At 36.5% G+C, this 24,884-nt stretch overlaps 1 protein-coding gene across 1 annotated transcript; it reads left to right on the top strand.

Moving 5' to 3' along the window:
• The first annotated feature begins 2,080 nt into the window (after window positions 1-2,080).
• Window positions 2,081-23,805, top strand: CSNK1G3 (casein kinase 1, gamma 3). The gene is made up of 8 exons (XM_010131432.1): window positions 2,081-2,227; window positions 3,389-3,623; window positions 10,291-10,376; window positions 10,495-10,579; window positions 15,360-15,508; window positions 16,737-16,843; window positions 17,195-17,218; window positions 23,751-23,805. The coding sequence occupies exons 1-8, from the start codon at window positions 2,129-2,131 to the stop codon at window positions 23,803-23,805; spliced, it is 840 nt and encodes a 279-aa protein (XP_010129734.1). The 5' UTR covers window positions 2,081-2,128.
• The last annotated feature ends 1,079 nt before the right edge of the window (window positions 23,806-24,884 follow it).

Below are 24,884 nucleotides of genomic sequence, written 5' to 3'. Positions count from 1 at the left end.
AAAAGCGGAGGCAGAAGACTTGAATTCAAGAGTTATGATATTCCCTTATATGTACAAATGTCTTTTCTGATTCCGTATCTGATAGTTAGGGATGATCTTTTTAAAATTAGAAACACTATCTTGTACCGTATTCTGATGTAGTGTGCAATGCATCTCTTCATTAGTAGCAATAAGCTACTCTCGTGAAGTCTTTCTGGAATGGGTATAATTATGCGTGTTAAGTGTGTTAGTATAGATATGGGTATGATTATACATATTTAAAGATAAACGGAAGCTCTAGTCTTCAGAAAATTGAACAGCTAAACTGGATTTTTAGGGGTTATGTTTTCATTTTTCTCACTTGTACGAAAAAAGGTTAGTGAAAATGCTCTTTGAAATGCTGCATTAATTTGCTTTTAGTTTTGCTAAAGCAATAAGTTTGTTGTTTTTTTTTTTTTTTACCCAAAGCTGTACGGGACACAATTACAAATCTATGCCCTGAGTGTAATTAGCACTGTAGTAAGGTATGAAAAACTGGAGACTTGATGTACCCTAATAAACACCAAGAGTTAGGGATGTGTTTATTTTTAAACTTGCATTTCATCTACAGAGAAGGAAGGCAAAATCCAGTGTTTCATTAGAGTATTCTGAAAATAATTTTGTAATTCTCTGTGGTCCAGTATTGCAACAATGGACGTGATAGAAAACTCACATGAAAGAGAAATACTTTTTCAGAGTATAGAATATTCAGAGTAAGTGAGACACAGAAGATACACACTGAAGAGCAGAAACTATTCAGAATATCAAGCTTCTTTAAGTGAACAAAATTTATTCTGCCAAATAAGGAAGAGATTCTGTGCCTATGAGGAAGTGCAAGATGAGTAGAGGGAATGATATCAAGTTATTTTTAACTTTGTAGTCACACAATGCGTATTTAAAAAACCGCAAAAGCAAAATTGCATCATAAGGCTTTAAATATTGATATTTTCAAGCTTCTGGATTGCCTGGCTTCTTAAGGCAGGTGTTTATATAAAGCTGTAAAGTCCAGACGTGAAGAATATTTTCATATTCATTTTTTGGAATATGTGTGCTGTTCATTTTACAGATTGTGTGAGTGTATATAAATATGAAGATAGAACATGGCATAATTGTGAATGCAATGCTTGTGAATATTAACATTTCTGGTCTTTTTATGCAGGCATCAAAAAGCCATCATTTATTTTGTCAAAGACTCTTTAAGGAAGCTCTTTCTAATGACGTGGGTGATCTTATGTGCACTGCTAACTTAAAGTTGGTTATATCTCTGCTGAAGGTTTAGATACTTTCAACTGATTTGTTAAACACACTTAACTGAAAAGATTGGAAGTAATTTTTTCAGGTAACATGTAGTTTTGCTGGTCTAAGCTGAGCACTTCAGTTACCTTGTTCTGGTAACAGACTGGATAGTGAGGGAATCTTCTCTTGGCAAAGCGTGTGACTTTTAGCCCTAGTTCTCAAGACATTTATGGTCTCGGTACCACCAGCTGTCTGAGGAAACGTTTACTGTAAGTATGTGTTCCTGCCAGGGTTTCTGGAATGCTCCCATGGAAAATTCAACAAAGATCAATTCTTTAATACAATACTACAGCCTTAGGTTTTTATAGTTTTATATGCACCAAATTATAAAAACTGTATTTCTGTAGTTTTTATATACACCAAATTAAGATATGCTTAAGATATGTTTTTTATTGGAAAATACAACACCTGTTCTACGTCAGAAAAAATGTTAGAAATAAGGTGTCAGAGTGACAGTTCACATTTTTGACTTCATGCAAGATGTGGAAACAAATGTAGCTTAATTCTAAATTTGCCTTTTGCCATCTTATTTTTTATAAAAAGCTTCAAATCTTTCACAAGTCAAACATGTCATATGCATAAACTATTTAATGTACTTTCACTACTCCTGTTGTATCTTTTACCTGTAGATTTTATGAGGGTTTGTTGTTGCTTTTATTGTGTTTTTAATATCAGATTACCTTGAAATTGCGTAGAAAATTTTATTGCTATGTCGATTAACCTTATTTAACCCCTTATAATTACTTTGTATCTTCATTTTACAGATGGAATACCTCAGGTATACTATTTTGGCCCATGTGGCAAATATAATGCTATGGTGCTAGAACTACTTGGACCTAGTCTGGATGATTTACTTGAGTTGTGTGGTGGGACATTTTCTCTTAAAACCGTTCTGATGATAGCCATACAGTTGGTAAGTAGAATAGATGTTAATTTGACTGTTCATTAGAATAACTAAGTTACTCCAATGAATTAAGTGCTTATTTCACTTAGGAGATTTGCACTTCCTTTGTTTTAAATTGGTGATGGTGGCTTCTAAAGAGTCTGTGATACAGTTTTAGCAGCAAGACTGTTTTAGGTCGCTTTCATTTACTTTGTTCTAGTTTTTCAAAAATCATTGTAAAAGTATAGTTTCATTGTGTCTTCTGTGTTCTCATAAACACAACCTGAAATAATGAATAGATTCATGTACTCAGTTAAAAAGAACAACTTCATGAAATACTGATGATTTTAATCCAGGAAAGCAGTTGTGTGATGGGACTCCTAAATAGCATAAATATTTCTCCTGGGCATTCTTGGAAAGAAAGAAAGCAAGCAAACATAAAATTCCCCAGACCCTTCCAGAAATACTACAATGCTACAATAGCACAACATCATTAAATGAAGAATTTTTGTATTTTTTGGAAGATTTCCTGATTTGGTTTCCACCTGAGAGTGGGTGGAAGTGGAAAGAGAGAGGAAGGCAAATAAAGTTTGCACGTTTACCTTGATACAATGGACAAAGAAATCCTTATGAAATATTAATGATACTGAACCTCAAAATGCTGAAATCATCACAAATCCAAAGATCATCTTTATTTGTTGTTCCTTTCTGAATATGTTAATTTTGATAGAAAGTGATCGATCTAGAATGGAGGTTATATACATAGTGGTGAAATTCCAGTGCTTCTCTTGTTCATACCTTTAATATGTAATAGATGTACATGGAACTTTGCTGCTCATTCCTTGATGACATAATTTTTGGTTATAGTTTTAATAGGCACAAAACATGCTTGGTGCCAGCTGTTCTTAAAGAAAATAACTTCTGTTATGTACTGACTCTTGTCTAATGTCCAGTGTGAAAGTTTCCAATATATCATGTGGTTTATCTGCTTGGGAGAGGTGTACAATTTTCATTGACTTTTACCTGGGAGATACTTGGTTAAAAGCAATAGCCATTTGGTTTTAAGGTGCTAAGTGGGATGACTTCCTCTAAATATAAAGTCAGTGTAAGATATTTAGCCACTACCACAATTTAATGTGGCAACCTGAAGCTTAAACTAAACTAAACTGTCGGTTTTTTATTTTATTAAAGATTTCTCATATGGAATATGTCCATTCAAAGAACTTGATATACAGAGATGTAAAACCTGAGAACTTCTTAATAGGACGACCTGGAAACAAAACCCAGCAAATTATTCATATTATAGATTTTGGACTGGCAAAGGAGTACATAGATCCAGAAACAAAGAAGCACATACCATATCGAGAACACAAGAGCCTTACAGGAACAGCTAGATACATGAGTATAAATACACATTTAGGAAAAGGTATGTGTGCTTTTTAAGTGCAGAAACAAGAATTAAACACCTGTCATTTGTCTGAAATCATCTTGTTTTCAAGTTGTGCTTTTCCTGTCCGTAGTCATTAAGAACTGCAGGTTTTGTGTACTGTGAAAAATTATAGTTTGCCTGTATGGAAATACTGGTTTTGGGAATAAGGTTCTCTGGGTCTGTAATGATCGTGATCATGTCTCATCAAATAATTATGTTATTTTTGTTAGATATCCATAAAAGAAAGATAAAGATGCTGTGACGCAAAAAGATGCATCTTATATTAGAAGTATACCAAGGTGAAGTAATGTGGCTGGATGTAGATATGCTTATTAAAGTTATCAAAATGAATAGATTGCAACAACATAGGTTTTCAATGCTTCCTGGCCAGTTATTCGATCCCTTTGAAATGCACCATGTAGGGGAATAAAAGTAGCTTATATTTGTTGCAGATTTCTTGATTTTTATAATATTTAATACTTGTGCTCTTTAATGAGGCTTTGTCAGAGTTAAAGGCAATGCTAGCATTTTAAATGTGATAAGCTAAAGAAATGACAGGATGTATAGAGCAAGACAAGTTGTTGATATTTAATGAACCAATGCAGCTGGGGAAAGGTGTGCGAGCACTCAAAAGGTCTTTATTCCAGTTTATAGAGGTTTTCTATTGAAAACATGCTTGACGCTTTTGAATTTCTCTAAACCAGTTGCTTATCCTCACATGGCAATCACTATTTAAGTTGCTTTTTGAATTAGTCATAAAAAATGTTGCAGAATACTTATAGTTCAAAGGTATTAGTATGGCAAAAGAGAAACCATTCACATTTTCCGGATAGCAGTAAGGTGCTGACACCCCTCCTTACTTCCCCAAGAATTATTAAAAACTCTACCATTTAGTGGTCACTATGTCCAAGGCAGCCTCCAACCTTCACATCACCCACAAGACCTTCTCTGGTTGTGAAGAACAGGTTTAGGAGGGAGCCCTCCCTAGCTGGCTCCCTCATCAGCTGTGTCAGGGATTTCTCTTCCACACAATCCAGTAATGTCCTGGACTGTTTCCCCTCTGCTGTATTGTATTTCTAGCAGACATCTGGTAAGTTGAAGTCCCCCATAAGAACGAGGGCTAGAGATTGTGAGACTTATCCCAGCTGCTAATAGAATACTTCATCTACTTCATTGTCTTGGTTGGGTGGTTTATTACAGACTCCCACCACGATCTCTGCCTTGTTGGCCTTCCCCCTGATTCTTGGGCATAAACACTCAACCCTATTGTCACTGCCATTATGCTCCAGACAATCAAACTACTTTGTTACGTACGGGTCCACTGTCCCTCCTTCCTGAGTTTGTAGCCATCGATTGCAGCTCTCCAGTTGTGTGAATCATCCCACCATGTTTCCGTGATGGCAACTACACTATAGTTTTCCTGCTGTACAATGGCTTCCAGCTTCTCCTGTTTGTTGCACTTCGGTGTAAATGCACTTGTGCTGTTGATTTTGCCGCCTTTTTGGAAAGAGAAGACCTAAGTCTTAACTGACTTACCAGGCACATCTATGATTTCAGTGCTATTGCGTGACACTCCATCCCCTACCTCCACTGCTATGGCAGACCTAAGGACCTCAGTATCACACTGTCCCACAAACATTGATGTGCTGCTCCCAGGCTTATCTCCAGTGAGCCTGGTTTCATCCTTTCCTGCTTTGTATCTAGTTTAAAGCTCTGTCTGTGAGCTCTCCCAACTCCTGCACAAAGATCCTTTTCCCTCTTTGAGACAGGTGTACCCCATTTACCACCAGCAGGCCTGGTGTCATGTAAACTGACCCATGACCAAAACCCCTGAGGCCCTGCTGGTTAGACATCAAGCTTGGAGCCAGGTATTCATTTGCTGGGTCTTCCTGTTTCTTCCTGCATTATTCACTTCAACTGGAGATACAGAGGAGAACACAACTTGTGCAACTGATGCCTTGACCAGTCATCCAAGGCCCTGAAGTCTTTCTTTTGTCTGTGTGAAAAATAATGTGGCGTTACTGAGAGAGCTATTTGAAGGACGTACAAAAAGTCCACAGCCCTTATCAGCACATAGCTGGTGTCCCAGCTTCTATAAGGTAATTTCTCTTGGGGATTAAAATTTCTCTGTGCTTCCTTTACAATCCCCTTCATTTTCAGGAAGAGCGAGAGAGATACCGGAGAATGTAGATTCTGATTTGGAATGTAAGACAAAAATCTGTAAAACCTGTAAAAGTCTTAAAAATTTTATTTGCTGGAAATCTGAACTGGTAATTGTTTTGGGATTTCCCTGAATTCAGAAAAACAATGCTGTTGTCTGGTTCTGTTGGTCTTTTCTTCGTAATGCTTAATTACTGAAGAGGCAGAGGTTAGTTATCTTACAGTGAATGCCTGAGACTCTTGCGAATGAAACAATTCTGCTCTTTAATGCTAATTGAAAGGCCAAATGAAGTCAATTTCCTTAAACAGTACTTATTTTCCAACAAAACCAAGAGAACTCCACCCTTACCTTTACAGTAAATCTACTTTTTTGTCAGAGCTGCATATGTTCTAGATGGAAAATCAGTTTTCTAGGGATTAGACCTCTCTCTAATCTAAACCAGCAAAAAACAGTTGGATCAATATTGGATCAATTTTAATGCATTTTCTATGATGCATTATAAGAAAAATAAATGTTTGGACCTAAAATTGTATTAGCCTAAATCCTGGAGTATTTCCAGGAACTCAAAGAAAAACTGTTTTTTGCATTTAAAGGCTGTGTTTTGTCCTGATGGTTCTCCAGGACTCCTAACAGCTTTCACTTGTCACTGAGCCAGTGGTGCAGGATGATGTCCTTTTCCAGACCTAGGACTCCCAGAAGAAGTTTACTATTCTCTTTCTCATACCTACTGAACTGTCACTGGACCTCAGGGACAGGATTGTTGCTGCCTTAGAGAAATAGCTTTTTCCGTGTAAACTAACCTTATAAATCCATTATTATATGAAACAGTGCTTCTAATACAAACTGAGCTAGACATCTTTGCTCCCTTAAGGAAAGGGAAAATAGGATTTTTTCTGTAAAGTTTACGGTATTCTTAACAGTATGGCAAACAATGTATGCTTATGCTAAAATTAGCATACAACTTCATTTTTACGAACCACAATCAGCTTCAGCATCCAAGATTTTGTTCAGGAAGGGATGTTGTTATTACTCTCAGATTATACATGATTGCACCCAATCGTATAATTTTTACTACAAACTCTGGGTGATAACCTTCAGATTTATTTTTTGCTAAACTGTAAACTGGCAGTTCAGGATTTGTAGATTGTCTCTTTCTATCTGCTTTGTGATTAGAGTAATGAGTCTGTGTATCAAACCGTTTAATCATCCTAGTTAGCTAATGCTGTGTTGACTCCAGCTAACAGATCCAGATAGAAACATATTTCTGATGTTTCAGCATTCCTATAGTAAGCAGTGAAACTTTCTTTGGAGGGGAATGCCATGTGTACAATGGATTCTTGCTGAAAAGTGAATGTCTGTTGTTTGACCTGTGTTACAGTTACTTTACCGTGTATGCTAAAAATAAAAAATAATTTCTGGAGATAGACTGCCCAATGAGGTTCTGATTCTCACTAAAATCAACCTATTTGAACCAATATGATTAATTTATCTGTAACTGGTGAACTAAAAATGAGGTACGGGTTTCTTACTAATTTAGCTAGCTTCAGGTGACATGTTTTGAGAGAGAGGAGGCTGTGTGCCCTAAAGATTTATTGTGTGTTTGTCATCTGATTATTGTATTATCCTTTAGTCAACAGATCCTCTCAGTCTCATTAAATTGTGATGCACTAGGATCAGTGTACATCAGCAGCCCTTCCTCCAGCTGATACATGAAATCCTTTTGTGTTCCAGCTAGCCCACTGCTAGCTTTTTTCTCGTTTTCAGAAGTACTTCTAACAGTAACAGTCTTTGGGTTTCCTGTTCCTCAAGCTTATCTTGAAGAATTCCATACATATAAAAGGATATTTGACTACTGTTTTTTAATTACTCTAACATGATCAGTGAAGAACTCGAATGGATTTTAAATAACAATCCCTTTCCCTCAAAATTAAAACAAACAAACAATCCTTTCCCATAGCAGATTGAGGGCATTGTGAATTCAAGTTGTGTATCCTAGAAGTAGTTCCCACAGAACTATCCTAATGACATGTCTCCAGTGGTGCACAGCTCATTAAAAAAAAAAAAAAAAAAAAAAAAAAAAAAAAAATTCCTCTTAATTAGAAATCATTTCGGTGTAAAGATTGACAGTTTCTTCTTTCATAGAAAGGATTCTGAGTGAAGGAGCAATTGCCTCAATAAGGTGTCTTGTTTGGGTTTTTTTGAAGGAGAAGAGGTTAATTTTTCATCAGCATAACCTGTAGATGTTAATGCAAAAGAGAGGAATTATTATCCATTAGCAAAGACCAAACAGAGCTTTCCAGCACATTTTTGTGGGCCCTACCTTAGTGTTGTCCATACATGAGCCATCTGTTGCACACTTGTAATGTTTTTGTATGCTTTGCCACCATCTTACCAAAGATCTGTCTTACACAAAACACACTGCATTGCATAAGAGGTTGTCATGAGCAGCTCATGAAGTTGAGCTTATGAAGTGCTCATTATCTCCATGACCACCTTCATAAAGCGCACAGGATTTCTGCAGGCAACAGGAGTCAATGTTTCCTTCATTGCAAGGAAATCTGTCAGGCGTAAAAGTCTGCGGCTTATTCTTGATCTCTTCTTAACCTATGTGGTTGCGTAAGGATCGCATATGGGATGTTGCAAGGTTGGCAGAGAGGTTGAAGTAAGACTAGATTGTCTGGAGAGCACACACTGATAAAAGTGGGAACAGTGGACAATAGTGGAGGAATGGTCACAAACAAGAATAATGTTGGCCAGGGAATTGGAAACATGGAAATGAGTGAAGGAGAAATGACTGTGAAAGAGTGCCATATGGCTGGCAAATGTGTGATGAAGTAAGGGGCTAGATGTAGACCATACTCTAAAACACTATACATTTTTGTGGTATTTTTTTTACTCATTTGCTAGTATGTGTTTAATCAGTGTTCAAATGAAAAGATGGCGACGAAAACCCGAGTAAGACATAAATTGTTCGTTTGATACGACAATCAAGAATTGTTTTTCAGATGAGTGTATTTGTGGCAATGTTACGGCAAAACATAATACACTGTTTAACAGTTGTTTCAACAGCAGTACAGAATGAAACTGCGTGAAAATGAAAAATCTGTTTTCTAATAATCATGTAAAGATTTTACTATTGTCTATTATATTCAGTTTTCCTAAGAGTAATGGATTTTATTTTTAAAATTATATGGAATGTACTTTGACAGCCTACTGACTATGAGCCAGCAGTGTGCCCAGGCAGCCAAGAAGGCCAATGGCACCCTGGATTGTACCAGCAATAGTATGGCCAGCAGGAGGAGGGAAGGGATTGTTCCCCTCTACTTGGCACTGGTGAGGCCACACCTTGAATGCTGTGTCTGGTTTTGGGTCCCTCACTTCAAGAAGGACATTGAGGTGCTGGATGTGTTCAGAGGAGGGCATCAAAACTGATGAAGGGTGTAGAGCACAAGTCTTGTGAGGGGTGGCTGAGGGAACTGGGCTTGTTTAGCCTGGAGAAAAGGAGGCTGAGGGGAGACTTTAACACTCTGCAACTATCTGAAAGGAGGTTGTAGCAAGGTGGTCTCTTCTCCTGTGTAACAACAGACAGGACTAGAGGAAACAGCCTCAAGATGCAGCAGGGGAGATTTAGCTAAGTTGGATAATAGGAAAAAATTTCTTTACAGAGAGAGTTGTGAAGTATTGGTGCAGTATGCCCAGGGAAGTGATGGAGTCCCCATCCCTGGAAGTGTTTAAAAGACGTGTAGATGTGATGCTGAAGGACATGGTTTAGAGACCATGGCAGTTCAGGGTGTGTGGCTGGACTCGATCTTAAAGGTCTCTTCCAACCAGATGATGCTGTGACTCTGTGAAAACTTTGAACTTTGAGTGCATTGCATTTGGTTTGTAACTTTCCTTTTTCTTTAACCTTTTGTGAACTTTTTGAAGGGCTGCCACTACTCCAATACTGATTAAAAAACTGTAGCCATGCCAGACGTAGTCTTCTGTAACTTAGTTTTCAAGTTAATTAAACTTGAGAGCAGGCTGTCTATACGTGCCTCTCCATGCTGCTTTCTGATCAAATAATAAGACTTCAAAGTCCAGCTTTGGCTTACTCAGACATTCCATATGATGTCCCTGAGAAATATGCCATCTTTTCCATGATTTTACAGAGGAAAGATGAGTTCAATTAAAGTTTTCTTACAATGGTTTCAAGTTCACAAATAATGGATAAAAAAATGTTGGCATTAAAATGCAGTTACATATGTGAAGGACCAAAGTCAGATAATTTGTTTAAAGTACTGTTGAGATGGATATATCTGCAGTCTGCATCTGCTTTTTAGTTTCGGTTTAGCTATGTTCGTAATGGAGTCTATAATGCATAAGAAACCCCCAACATGCTCTGTTTGATTTCAAGTACTTTATATCTCCCAATTATTTTTACGTATTTTGGAAGCTAACCATTATATAGGATGTTAAATTCTGTAGATTGACTGTTCTAATATTATTTTAATTTTGTTTCAGAGCAAAGTAGAAGAGATGATTTGGAAGCTTTAGGTCATATGTTTGTGTATTTTCTCAGAGGAAGCCTTCCATGGCAAGGTTTAAAGGTAGTGGGTTTTGATATCTTCCTCTATCCTATTATCAGCTTTTCTTCTCGTGATATTTTTGAAGAGTTTGTCTGCAAGTTGTATAACTTCAGAAGTTTGTTTTGTCCTTGTATCATAGGCTGATACACTAAAAGAACGTTACCAGAAAATTGGAGACACGAAGCAAGCAACCCCTGTAGAGGCATTGTGTGAAAATTTCCCAGGTAATGTCTACCGTTGATAAAAATGCTGTGTTCATTTAGAAAATGAAACTGGCATAGATAATTGTTTAATATCTGGTTTTAAAGATAAATAAAATAATGCTTCTAAATACGCATATTGTATGTATACTATGGTAATAGATACAAGAAATACCCTGCAAGCACTAAACTAATGCTCGTTTTCTTGAAAGACAGTATTTTCTAAAGGAAATATTTAAAAAACCCCTTATGATACATGTTCTTGCGATGATCAATTAGTCTACACTCATATCTTCATACATAAAATTTTGCATGCCTTTTGAGCTCAAATCTGATACCATATCCCTTTTTAAAACAAGCTGCATTAGAAAGAGTGTGAAATAAGATTTAAAATAACTAGCAGGTAGTCTCAGGTGTCGCTTTTTGTTTTCCTTAAGTGCATGGAGAATCAGTGAGGTATTGGAAAATTGGAGAGCAGCAAATATGACATTTTTTAAAAGTTGGATTAATCGGCTTGGATCAGAGGACACCCATGACATGGACACAATTTTGCCAAAATAAACACCTTGAAATGTAATTGCAGTATCATCGATAGGCAAAATGGATTTTCAGAGAATAGTTTATGATAAACTGATTTAATTTCCTCTTATGAAAGGAAATCCTGTCCACAGCAAGCTTTAAGGACGGGTAATTTATATCGTAAAATCTTAGTACTTTTGCTTTTGGTGCTCTTTTTAAGTGTCCTCACAAGTAATCTTAGAAGCATAATCAAGAGAATTCTACTATGGGAAAGTAAAACAATTTGAAGTAGTTAAGGACGTTGTTGCCAAATTTGAATGAGGAAATGGTATTCCACAGATATCTGTGCTGGATCTATCTGTTCAGTATTTGTGAGTGCCTTGTGAGTATAATTGAGAATGTTTACTAAACTTGCAAATGATAAGTTTGCAATATAGTCTAGTCAGTGGGGTTAGAATGAAAGGATCTGGCAGATTACAAATACAGTCTGAAAAACACAAGATACAGTTCAGTAAATCATAGTCAAGGTAATAGATGAAGATAGGTCAAATCCAGATTAAGAATTTTTGGTTATGGACATGTTCCTTGGTAATGACTCGAAGTCAGTCATTCACAAAGTAAATGCATGTGAACAATGTCATGCTGCTATATTTTTAAAACAAACAAACAAACCCCTATGCTAAGTTGGTTTATATAAACAGGATATAACCTGAAAGATGCATGAATTGTCATTTCCACTCTACTTGATTCTGTAAAGTCTCAGCTGAAGCGGTATGTTCAGTTTTGGCAATGTTCAATTTTGGCCTATTTTAAGGGTATCTCATGAAGAAGTGGGAGTGCTTTTATGCCTTATTTGCTAGACCTATCACCAAAGATGAAGATTTCTTTAGTTAAGACTGTGAGGAAAGGTTCTTCTGTGCCTTTTGGCTGCTGCAACTATCATAGAAATCAACTTGCTACATCCACAGCAGATAGGACACAGTAATGGATGTAATCCAAAAACGTTCAGAGTTGGACTCCTGTGTTTCAAATATAGTGAAAAGCATGAAGGGGCTGCCATTGCCAGGGAGACTATGGAGCTTCTTTCACTGGAGTGACAAACTGGACAGACAAAGTTGTAACCAATATGCTATGGGATAGGGTGGGGTGCTAGATGGCCTTTGTAAGTTCCTTCCATTCCTATCATAAAAACTAGTCCATTGTCAATTTTTCTTACATTTTTCATTTCACTTTTTTCTGTGTCTTAAAAAATAAAATTAAATTGACTTTTGTAAAACAACTTAGAGCAAATGGACATAGGTTTGGTTAATTGACAGAAGTTTAAATATGGTAGGAAAAAAAACCTGTTCTGGAATATAAATTTTCATCCAGTAATACATTGCATGTCAATTTTTATGTGGTTGCTAGAATTCTGTAAATATCAAATTTATGGTGTATGTGGTTCAGTTCCTGGAAATATGCATGAGTAGCTCCATATATCTAGTGGACTGTTTCCAACAAATTCAATCAAGTGCATGCTTATTGACAGGTTTGGATCTGAAAATGGAATATGGGGAAGATATTTGACCTTGGAGGACACAAAAGATAAATTTGTTTGATAGTACATATGTATATTTTCATAATCAATGTGTTCTTGTATGTGGAAGTTTTTGCATGTCAGCGATCCGAGGATTTTCTACCTTCTCCTGTCCTTGCCACTTAACACATAGAATAGAATGAGAAGCACATCCACTATAATTTCAATTCTTTTCAGTCAGCCTGCAGACTGAGCTAGCTGATTGGTGTTTCATAAGGGAAGACAACTCTGTAGTACTGTTGAAAGATTCTTTGGTCTTTGTCACAGGAGACACATCTTTTTCATCCCCTCTTCTGTGGAATTGTACTTTCTCTGAGCATGCAGCACTACTTGCTGTTTCAAGCCTTGTATAGAACAAAAGCAAGGATTTAAACTCCAGAGTTTCAGCTTCAAATATGTGATAAGTCTTCATGCCTCTGAAGACAAGCCTTGTGTGCTTTGGTTTTTGTTTTACATTGGGAAAGTAAGGTTAAAGATGTTCCTAGCAATGTGTCAGTGTTTCTCTTTGCCTTCTTCAAACACTGATCTCCTCAGCTAGTATTTTCTGCTTTTCTGGACCTTAGGTGCTAAGCAGTTCCTTGCAAGCACTGCTCCATCTGCTCATGCCTAAAACCTTAGCTTAGTACTCTGGTTTTGTCAGAACTGAGTGATTTGGGTTGTCTTGGCACCATTGTCCCATGGTGCGTTCTTGACAGCACCAACATGACACTGCCTCACAGGTTTTTTTTATCAAGCTGGTCTGAAACCTTCACTTCTCCCTCTTTACTCCACTATCTCTAAAAGACTTCAGCTTAGCATAGCTTAGTTTTAGCATTGCCTCTGCACTTCTCAGCCATCCTCTGTCAGAAGACAGGCTTCTTGCAACACCTTGTTTGGACCATGAAATGTCAACTTCTCCAGACTTACTGGAATGTGACGTGTGGGTCAGGGTGAGTGTGCAATGATACTGTTGGCCGCTTCTGACATACATGCTTCATAAGATCAGTGAGTGCTCAAGGCATCTGCTTTCATTCATATTCATCCTCTGACTTTCATACATAGGTGCCTTCTCTTGTACATTGGGACCATGAAAACAGCCTTTTTGGCTTAAGAGTGAGGAGTCATTGCTTTTCTCAGAATGGCTTTCCAGTGGGTGGTTTCCTACTCTTTTCATAAGCTACAAAGATTCCTCAACAAGTTAGATTTTGAGAGCTCTTTTTACCTGGAATTCATGTCCCAGGACTCAGATCCTAAGTGCTTCACCTGATCCATATCAGTTTCCAAGAAGCTGTTGCAGTACTCTATTCTAAACCACTGCAGTGTACTTTGATTTTTCTCTCTTCTTTTTTTTTTAATTTTTTTTATTTAACAGGAAGTTGTGGACAGATGCAGTCTGAATGAACCAGAATTTCCATATGGTTAGGCTGTTGCTCCCTTCCTTCTTCCAGTACTTTAGTTCTTTCTTATAATGGTGGAGCGAAAGGACTTGTAGAACTTGGTCTTGTGAAAGCTTGTTAACTTTTATCTCTTCTCATCATCCGCTGTGTTCTCAGACTGTCATATTTCCACATGCCCTTCCTTCTTTTCACTGATGAAGTTACTGGAGTTGTCAGTCACACATCTGAGTTTTGCAAAGGAGCTGAAGCTTGTTCTTCAAATGTTCATGGGTCCTCCCTTTCAGCCATTGGTTTCTGGTGGGATTCTGTCCATAAGGGTACTTGTTCCTTACAGCTCTTGTCTCAAAAGCCTATCATGGCTTAAACCCGTTATCAAGAACAGGGTTTCTATATGCTCTACTAAACTGCCAAGAAGTTTGAGCTGGAGCTGTTGTCTTAACCAGAAGGTTCTCGCGCCAGTGCAGTCTGTACTTCTGTACACTTTAATGGCTAGGAAAGCCCTTTCCTTTTATCTTTACAGGCCCAGACCCTTTCAGACATCTCCCTGGTTGATTCCACTTATGGGAGAATCTTACAAATTCCTATGTAACACCTACCCAAATGAATCTCCATTTGTATGCTAACATAGTTTAAACAGTGAGATTAAACTGACACTGGTCAGAAGTCATTCTACACAAGCTGAGGTAACCTTGGGACTTCTCTGCAGTGTTTCTGTTCAGTATATATGCTGCTTCTGCTCCACACCTTCAGATAACATGATGCTTGAAGCATTCAGCACTGTTGCAGCTTTCCATAGTCATACTACACTTACGGCTCAACGGAGCTTACATTGAATGGTTTTTTGTAAGGATGATAGGAGTTGCCCGCTTTAGAATATACACGTGGATCCCCTCTTAAAGAAAGGAAGGTTACATTCCAGTAACAGGTATCCAGTAACAGGACATAGTCCACCCTATATTTATATAGCCCCTTCTTTACCTTTCCTTAGGCTTGTCTTTGTACAATTAATTGAAAAAAAAATTGAAAAGTAGAGGCATTTCTCTCCCCACTTTTTTGGCACACTGTGTCAGGATTGGAAGGGTGAATGGAAGATCTTGACAGGTAATGCAAAGGGAAAATAAGTGTGTGTGGGGTCATTTGGTAGGATATGTTTAGAGTACGGCAGTATATCTTGAAGAATATTATTACTATAAAGTAATTTTCCTTTCGATAATTCATAGTGAACAACTCTTCTGCTTTTCACCATAAAAACCTGAAGTTGCTAGTAGTAAGTACTGGTTTTGAGTGTCTTTAAACCAGGTATGTCATTTATGTACATTTCTTATTTATACAGAGGAAATGGCTACATATCTACGTTATGTAAGAAGGCTAGAGTTTTTTGAAAAGCCGGACTATGACTACTTAAGAAAGCTCTTCAAAGACTTACTTGATCGGAAAGGCTATATGTTTGATTATGACTATGACTGGATGGGTAATCAGTCAGTGAGTATAATTAAGCTATTAGTAATATTCTGGAATTTTTTGTGATCAGTTTCAAGCCAGTGTTAGTCTTGAGTTTCAGAATGCATGTGCATCTCATGGCTGATGGCAGTTGTGAAGAGCTGCTATTACAAACACATTTGCAAATGCGTTTTCAAACACTGTCTTTTGGCTTGAGATGTTGCATGTTGAGTCTCTTTCCAAACAGGTACACCTAATATCAAAGTAAATCTCTGGTCAATCCAAAACAAGGCTGTAGGCATTCAGACTAGTTTTGAGCTGAAGGAGGAGTTTAAAACTACGTCATTATTGCATGTATTTTCTGGCGTTGGGGGCTTTCTTGCTCCCGATGTTTTTAAAATGTAGAACAATCACTTTTCTGCATCCGAGGTACACTCCAGATATTTGTCGGTTCATTATGAAGAAACCGTCTATATTTTATATGCATTGTTCTAATGAAACATGATGTAGATTATCAGTTTCCATCACAGTGCATCTAAAGTTACAGAAAATACTGTGTTTGTATTCTTTAAAGAAAGAGTAAAGGATTAATTTTTCAGCACATAAATTTTTCCTTGCTTCTTTTAAATAAGTAGGAAGGGGATGTGTATATAAGGTGGACAGTTTTGAATTTTATATTTTACCCTGAAGTACCTTGTGTGACTCTGAAACAATTGTAATATTTTATTGCTAAATCTTTTTTTGTGTTTAGCATTAAAAACTACTTTAAGCCTTTCTTGAGGCTTTCATCAAAATGTCCTGATTGCTTACTGCAGAAAAAAATCAGCCTAAAATCTTTCAGAAAATTAATGTCTTGTAATACTCAGAATTGCTACTTTAGAAATTGCGTAAGTCTTGGTTTGCCTTCTTTTCTTCTGGAATTGCTAAATATCTAGTGAAGTGTTTGCTTTAATTTGATAATTCTGGGTTATGGGAAGCTGTCAGATTTAAAGATTAATTTGTATTACAAACCTGATCATCAGAATTGCTTTGCTTAGTCCAGTCGCTTTGAGTCTGTCATGAAAATGTCAGTTCTACTAGTACATATGAAAGAAAAATAGCAGGAGCACTAGAATGCAGGAATAAAACTTGGAAAAGACACCAATATGTGAATAAAAAGAATTACAGACTTAGCAAAAATCACTGATTTTTGAAGATGTGTTGTAACTTTAGGAATTGACAAATGTATGTCTGGCACTAGCATAATTTCAGATATTTCTGGTGATTTCAGGTAGTAAGCTCAACAAATGGAGAACTGAACACAGATGACCCAACTGCAGACCGTTTAGATGCACCCATCACAGCTCCTGCAGAAACAGAAGTAGTGGATGAAACTAAGTATGTCCATCTTTTTATCTTCTTTGAATCGTGTGTGCTCAGCTACTTCAAAATTTTTCTTGTATATTTATTAAAAAAGTATCGTCTGAACTGATTAGCCACTGATGAGGGGCAAAACTATAGTTTAAATATTTAAGTAATATACTTTCTGTAGCTTGGGCTTTTTAGGCTGAGCCCTCAATAACACATCTCTCTGTACTAGAGAAGTGCATGCATTTTTGATACTTCAACTAATTCTGAAATATTTATTTTAAGATAGTGTTCTAACTACCAGAAGTTATGTATGAATGATGTAAAATTCTTCCTGTGTGTGTTACTCTGATTCTCTCTTTTCCTTTACTCTTTTTATAGCTGCCAGAAAGTGTTGAACATGTGGTGAGTTTTAAAGTGCAGGCAGGCAGAAATAGCCCTAGGGGCTTTGTTCTTTTTATCTGTTTTAAAACTAATTTCAAAGAACTTTAAAATAACAAGTCCATTTGGAAATCACAAACGTGTTTTAATATTGTGAAACAATTAACTGTTTTTACAAACAGCCACCTTCAGGAGCTATTTTGCCTGCTACAAATCTTGCTTGCTTATAAGTTGTGTAGTCCGTGGTGTACTTTATTTAATCCTTTCTATTGGGTAGTAGAATATTTTTTCTTATTTGCTATCCTGTTTTAGAGGGGAACACATTTTTTTCAGATGTTGTAGCATTCATATAGAGTTTTAACATCTAGGAAGTAACTCACTTATACGAACAAGTAATAAATGCTAGCAAATGTTTGAACTTTGCCCATTATCTCTGTAAATACAGTATTTAACAGAGTATTAGTCCTTGACAACCTGCTAACTAATTACTAAAAACATAACTTCAGATTTCCGTAAAGTTACTATGTAATGAAAAGGGAAAATATTAAGGTTAACATGGGATGGACAACTAAGGAGTAGTAAGTCAGACTTGCGAAATAGTACAGAAAAATATTGTTGATAGCTAAAGGCAGTATACCTTTCAACAATGTTTTCTTTTATAATTGTGCTTGGAATAGGATTTTACAAGGGTATGGATCTAGTTTACTGTAAAATGGAGACACTCAAGTATGAAGGTTACATTAGTGGCAGAAAAATTCTTAACAGCAGTAGGTTTTGTAGGGCTCATTTTCCTTACTTTTAGAAAGAGGACATTTCCCCAGATATGATTTTTTTTCTTGAAGTGATTTTTCTGCAGGTTCTGATTTTGTTATGTAAGTTTTTTGTGCATGTATAGTTCAAAATTGTAAGTAGACATGTCTGTTGTGCCGCACTTGTTCACTAGCTTTCTGTGAGCACTGAGAAGACCAGTTCATCTGACATCTCTGCAGAGTACTGTATTATTATTTTTCTAGCAAGAATTCAGTTTTCTTATATTTAAAAAAAAAAAGATGCCAAAGAGCAAGGATGATGATAGGCTGCACATAGAGAAATTCCCTATCCCTTACATTTCATAAGTGCAGTGATAACCCTACTTAGCCCAGTTTATGTACACACAGAAAAAGATTAAAGTTCTGAAGTTTTGAGTAGTGCTTGCAACAGTTAAACCCATGCACCCACCCTTAGTTATCCTCAGAAAGTAAGCAAATTCTCAGAAGCCAAGATGCTGCAGCTGCTTTAGAAGTTTAGCAGTTCTTTGTCACAGTTTAACTCCATCCAGCAAATAAGTACCATGCAGCTGCTCCCTTACTCTTCCTCTGTCCCAGTGGGATGGGGAGGAGAATAGGAAAAAAAAGGTGAAACTTGTGGCTTGATATAAGAACGTTTTAATAACTAACACAAAATAAAATACAATAATAATAGTAAAATGTGATAGTAATGTATATAATGTTACAATAATAATTGAAATGCAAAGGAATATAACTAAAACAGGGAGAAATAAAAACCAAGAAAAGACAAGTGATGCACAAAGCAAATACTAACCATGTGCTGGCTGATGTCTGAGCAGTGATCCCCACCTCCCAGCCAGCTCCCCCTGCAGTACTGAGCATAACATCCTATGGTATGGGATATCCCTTGAGCTAGTTCGGGTCAGCTGTCCTGGTCATGCTCCCTCCCAGCTTCTTGTGCACCTGCTCACTGGCAGAGCTCGGGACACTGAGAAATCCTTCACTTGGGATACACACTAAATCCAAAATGCAGCGCTGAACCAGCTGCTTGGAAGAAAATTAACTCTACCCCAGACAAACCCAGGAGATTCATTTCCTCTCATTTGAATAACTGATGGATAAATATGCTATCCTTGGCCTTTTTGGCCTAGTCTTTACTGGTTTTGTTACAGACAAAATATCTAGTTTCAATCAATATCCCATCATTTAGATTAATCTTCTTTTTCAATACGAAGCACACAAATTAGTTTTCCAGTAGTGTCTATTTAAACTGCAGTTTCCTCATTCAAATAATTCCTCATTATTTGAGGGGGTAGAATATTTTGGCATTAATTAAAGCAACACAAATGCACTCACAACCCCTCCCTAGCATATCTATCAGACGTCAGTGTGTAGTTAATACATCTTTTCTCAGTAACAATACCTTTGAGGTTCAGGTAGTTTTACATTTTAACATGATAGTTACAAGCTTAATATCAAAAGGAATCATGAGACATTTGAACATCCACTTACAGGTTTTGCACTGCTGAAGATTGTAAGGAAATGCAAGTATCAGTATCTTTCATGTCTGTGATATAGACATTTTTGTTTTTAAGGAGACATTATTTTATCAAAAGACTCTCACTTTGTGCCTCTCTTGTAATGTTTTCTCCATCTGAAAATGTGAACTTGCTGATACCTTCTAACATTTCCTCATATTTTGAGGAGACAAATTTTTTTAGAAACACTTAATTCTTTGTTGTAGATTTTTCCGTAGTTTTAGAAGCTTAGCATGACTATAGCTTTGTTTAAGAGATTGAAGAAAGAGTGCCCTATTTTAACTATGAACACAGATATTGTTTAGCTCAGTATTAGATCTTCTGTTACTATTTCAGTGTGATGCTGTAAATCAGAAAGGATAAGGATTTTTTTCAGTAAGCATCCTTGTATTTTGAGACATTCATCCAACACTTCCATTGTTTGATAAATGTTTATGTACCCACATGCGGTATATATTGTAAATCTTACTCCTTCTTCATGCTCTTCAAGTGTTGCTATGCAGCAAGCATGACTTAGCAGTGGGTGCTGGGTTTTGTTTTGGGGCTTTTTGTTTGTTTGTCTGGCATTTTTGTGATGCATTTTGGGGTGTTTCTTAGTTTGTTTTAGAAAAGTAGCTTTCAGCCCTGTTTCAGTTGTTACCTGCTGGAGTTGTAAAGCAGGGAGATTTATCTTCTATAGATGGTCTTCCAGTTACCACTAGGCAATTAGACTTTCTTTCCTTAATTCTTTGCTGACCATCAGAACAGTTGCTTCTATGAAGCGTGTGTACTTTGAATAACCAAAAGGCTCTGCCAAGGGAGGACAGAGAAGGGCAAACAGGAAAAGATTCTGTGATCTGTCCTTTTTGCATCTTGCGTTCTTTTTGCCACTTTAAACATCTGTTAATAACCCCACAGGAATGTGCTGCCACATGCTAGAAGACAAATATAAAAACACAGCTATCTAAACACAAATGAGAACTGAAGTTGCTTTAACAAATGTTGTGCCAAGGGGCTGCTCAAGTGGTTGAGGGAAGGGTATTTAACAGAAAAAAGTTAATGATAATGTTTTAAGCAGGACAAGAAACATTCATAACCATCATACTGAGATTGCTACCTTAGGTAATATCTCAAAGGTCACTTTAGATTGTAAGGAGAGGTAAGTGGTTTATCAGGTTTCATGAACTGGTATTTTACTGCCTGCTATAGAAATATTTTATACTCTATAATGAAAGAGGTTAGCAGTCATTAAATGCTTTCTTTAAAAAGCATTCATTAAAAATCCTTTCCTAGCATTACAAGATTTCAAAGCTTATCCATTCTTATGCATTTGGCATGTGTATTGAACAATATGATAAATCTGTGGCTTAATACTCATTAATAATGCCACTATCTGTAGCTTTAAATATGGCTTCAAGCAATGTAATTTTGTGTCTATATATATATATAAAAGTGCTACTGTCACCCTCTAGTGACAGTATTCTTAGGAACATGTCTGGATTTCTATTTTAAATTATACACTTCAGGAGACTATGCACTTTGGATCTATAATTTCAGGGTCATGTTTCTTTTCTAGAATTTATTATCGGGCAATGTAGTCTGACTTGCCTTATTCCCATGTAAATATGCACATATTTTAAAATTATATATATTTAGCCCTGGAAGGTTTGACAGGTCTAGCATTTCTAGGCGATAAATACACATTTTGGTAAGTTTCCAAGCCAGTCATGTAGTTTACAATGCTCTATGGAATTTTCACTCCTTTAACTCTCTTTAGATAAATTATATATATATTAATAAGGGATTTATTTTCCCACACCAAATAGAAGTCTTAATCATTTAGTACTATTCCCTGAACTAGAATACAGTTGAGTAGTTCTTAGAATTAGAAAAGAAAAAAGCCTGCTAATAGAAATTATACTCCTTGTAAAGTATTATACAGATAGTATTATGCAAAAAGACCAGGAAAATAAAAAAGCAGTGCTTTATGTTGGTTAAAGATAGAACTCTTGAATTCCTTACTGCATGATGCCCTTCTTCTCTGGTTGACTAAACAGGCTATGGAGAAGGAATAAAGGACAGTATGAGAATGAGATTTGCAGCAAGTATGGGTTAAAATTTTCTGGGAAGGAAACAAGAAAACCTAAAGTGTCCTTAAATTACACACAGGATCCAAGCAGTCCTAAACATTTAAGTGAGATCTACTGTTCCTTGAGACATGCTCTATAATTTAGCAAAATCTTACAGTGAAGAGTTAAAATGCTAGATTGTGGCAAACATTTAAATTATATTCTAGAAAAACACTTTCATCTTCCTGCAATTACTTAGGTAATCTCCGTTCCATATATATTAAAATTATGAATCGACATAAATTTTTTCTGTAAGCTTTCTTTGAGGCCTCCTAATCTGAAACAGGTACAAAAGCAATTTACTTTTGGAGTCCAGGGTGGGATTTCCTCATTTACAGGATTGTGGGATTATTAATGTTGAAAGGTAGGGAGCACTGTAAAATGCTGTGATTTAGTACAATGTTTGTTGCATATACATATATAAAATACTTGGGAAAAGACTGGGGTGAAAGAAGTATTAAACTAAACTGGACTCCATACATCTGCACATAAATTCAAAGCTGAAATGGTAATGGATGGTAGTGGTTGTAGACAGATGCTAAGAAAGAGGGTTGTTAGTTATGGGGGAGTTTCAATTTCAGTTGGTGGCTAGTAGCCTTCAAAACAGATTATGTTTCTTTCAGAAGTACTTCTAACTTAATAAATACAGTATGATATTTCTGGTAGCTGTAAAAATATATATGTATTTTGCCCTATTGAATTTTAATTTTGGGCTTCCTCTCCATCAATAACCAATGTGTTTTTTCTACTGAAAGTTACGTAACCCTTAGAGCAGCTCTGGTCTGCCTCTGCCCACTGCTACTTTTTCAGTGACTGAGCGACAGGGTGCCCTTGGATATTTTGAGAAGGTAACTTCTGTCTCCCCTTACTTTGGATGTTGTTCTCACCCCCTGTAGAACCTTATTTTTAGACCCTTAGCCTCCTTGGTTTTCAAATGCTTTCCCTATTTCCCATATTCCAAACTAAATTGGTGGAATTCCTTTTGAATTTGAGAGGCATAAAATGCTTGGTGAACTTAAGAACTTACTGACAGGCTATTGATGCAGTCCATTTGTTTTTCAATTCTGTTGTACTTAATAGTTGAAGAAAGATCCTTGAGTGTACAGCACTGCGAGTGATGATTCAATAACCAAATGGCAGAACATCATGGGGCACGCTCTCTTAAGAGAGACAGCTTGCATGTTCACTTTTCATTGCAGATAGTCAATACTTTACTAAGTGGAAGCTTTGTTTTTAAAGGTGGTGGTCAGAAGCTGGGAGTTGCTAAAATAAGGCTAACATTACATAAAAATGAAACAGTTTTCTTTGAGCATTAGATACTTTTTCATCTTTAGTTTATTTTCAAAAATACTTCCTGGACTTCTGCAGTCCTCCTCTGTATTATCTATCCCTAACTCACTCCAATTCTTTTTTCTTTAGTAATGTTTCTTCAGTTACTTTCAGATTGTCTCTGTTGGCTAAGTGAAGTTCGCAGTGTTTGTCAATTTTATTTTCCTTTATGTAGTATGCAATAAAGCAGAAGAAAGAATGCCAGCATACTTCAATATACTTAAAACTGTGATTTTTTTTCACTGTAGTAATATCATCACAGCACTAAGTCAGAACATTAATTGTATTGTTCATGAAAATTTTCTTCTAAAATATTTTGGGGAGTAGCCCTAGAGAATGTTTTTCCAAGTTCTGATTGGCAAAGGAAGCTCAAATTATTTTCTTGTACAGCTGTAGTGTCTTAAGTGCACAGCTCAGGTAACACAGTCTTAAGCTCGAGCTTCTATTTGGCATATTGCCAGTGAATGTGAAAGAGTACTGAGGTAATGGAACATTCCTTTTTCTTACAAGTAGATTTTTAAGTCAGCCTATAGTGCCCATGCTTTTGATACCTTCTCACAGTACTCTAAACTTAATTCCTATTTTTATTATAGCTGTTTTCATTTAACACTTTTTCCAAAAAAAGGTGACACGTGTAATCAGGAATATCTCTCCTAAAGCTTCTTTCACTAGTAAATCAGTCATCTGCAATAAAGCTTAATGTGTTCCTTGTGGTGGTGGCTATACCTGAACTACATACTTCATGTGAAACAAGTACAGTAAATCAGTTTGTGATTTCTTTTTATATCATATGTAATTCATGTCACATCTGCAGGTGCTGCTGTTTTTTCAAGTGGTGGAAAAGGAAAACCATTCAGCGCCACAAGTGACTAGAACCAAGCAGAACGTGGGAAGTTGTTTATTTGTTCAACTGCTGTCCTGTGAAGTTAAAAAAAACCCAAAACCTCCTTAATGACCACACATTTTCCAAGGACTCCCTTAGAAGCAATTTCATGCCTGTGTGCTTTGATTTGGTTCACCTGCATCCATCTTTTGTTTCTTTAGTTCATCTATTCTGAAAGCTTTAAGATTTTGTCAGATGTGAGTTCTTCTTTGACCATCAATAAATGGACCAGTGAGATGGTACAAATGAACAGTATCTTCAGCAAAACAAAACTTGAAAAGTATTTGTCCTGTCTCAGGAAGTACTAACAGTGTCTTAACTGAAGACAGATGTCATAAATCTATTATTTGAATTTGTAGCAGAATATCAAAAGCAGTTTTCTTCAAAAACGCAGATGAAAAATACAGATGCACAACCATATAGAAAAATAATAATCTTAAGATTTCTTTTCTGACACCTGCATTGATTTTTTTGTTTGCTTGTTTGTTTGTTAGTCGAAGTATTACTGGCGATACTGTAAGTCAAATTGTATCAGCATTAAATCCTGTCTTGTGATACCGTGTTGCAGTCACTGCCTAGAGATACTGAGGAGGCTGATTGAACAAATGCTGGCAATACTGTTGAACAGGAAGTATTCCCAACAGCCTCTGGGTTTGAAAACCCACTTTTGTTATGCTTACAATGGAATTGCATTACAATGGAAATGACAAGAAGGTTTGTACAAAGAATACAGAAGTTCATATAATTTAAGTTGTGCTTCCACTAGTGTTAGCAAGATTGAAATACCTTCAAAAGAGATCTGCAGAGGAATTACAAAAGAGGAAATGAATGTGAATCTGGCTGAAGTGGAATTGCTATTTATGTTCATTAAGGTAATTGATGATTGACCACATCTTTAACTTGAAAATACGGATGTGCCATGTAATCTTAGACATCTGTTTGTAAATTATTGTACTTTTTAATTTAGAAAACACATGCAATGGAAGTGAGTTAGACTTCATTCCTTCTCTGTGTAGTAGCCCATAGCACCCAAAATTCCTGTCCTGGGTTCAACATGGAGGAACC

Source organism: Buceros rhinoceros, unplaced genomic scaffold (assembly GCF_000710305.1).
Source record: "Buceros rhinoceros silvestris isolate BGI_N320 unplaced genomic scaffold, ASM71030v1 scaffold1980, whole genome shotgun sequence".
Taxonomy (NCBI): Eukaryota; Metazoa; Chordata; class Aves; order Bucerotiformes; family Bucerotidae; genus Buceros; species Buceros rhinoceros.
This window is presented reverse-complemented; position numbering and strand designations above follow the sequence as displayed.

Bases quoted from the DNA above. Each gene is read 5' to 3' on its own strand.
- CSNK1G3 (XM_010131432.1), top strand. From the start codon at position 2,129: ATGGTGCTAGAACTACTTGGACCTAGTCTGGATGATTTACTTGAGTTG. The intron at 10,377-10,494 runs GTAGTGGGTTTT...CTTGTATCATAG, and splicing joins TTCCATGGCAAGGTTTAAAG to GCTGATACACTAAAAGAACG. The intron at 16,844-17,194 runs GTATGTCCATCT...CTCTTTTTATAG, and splicing joins GAAGTAGTGGATGAAACTAA to CTGCCAGAAAGTGTTGAACA.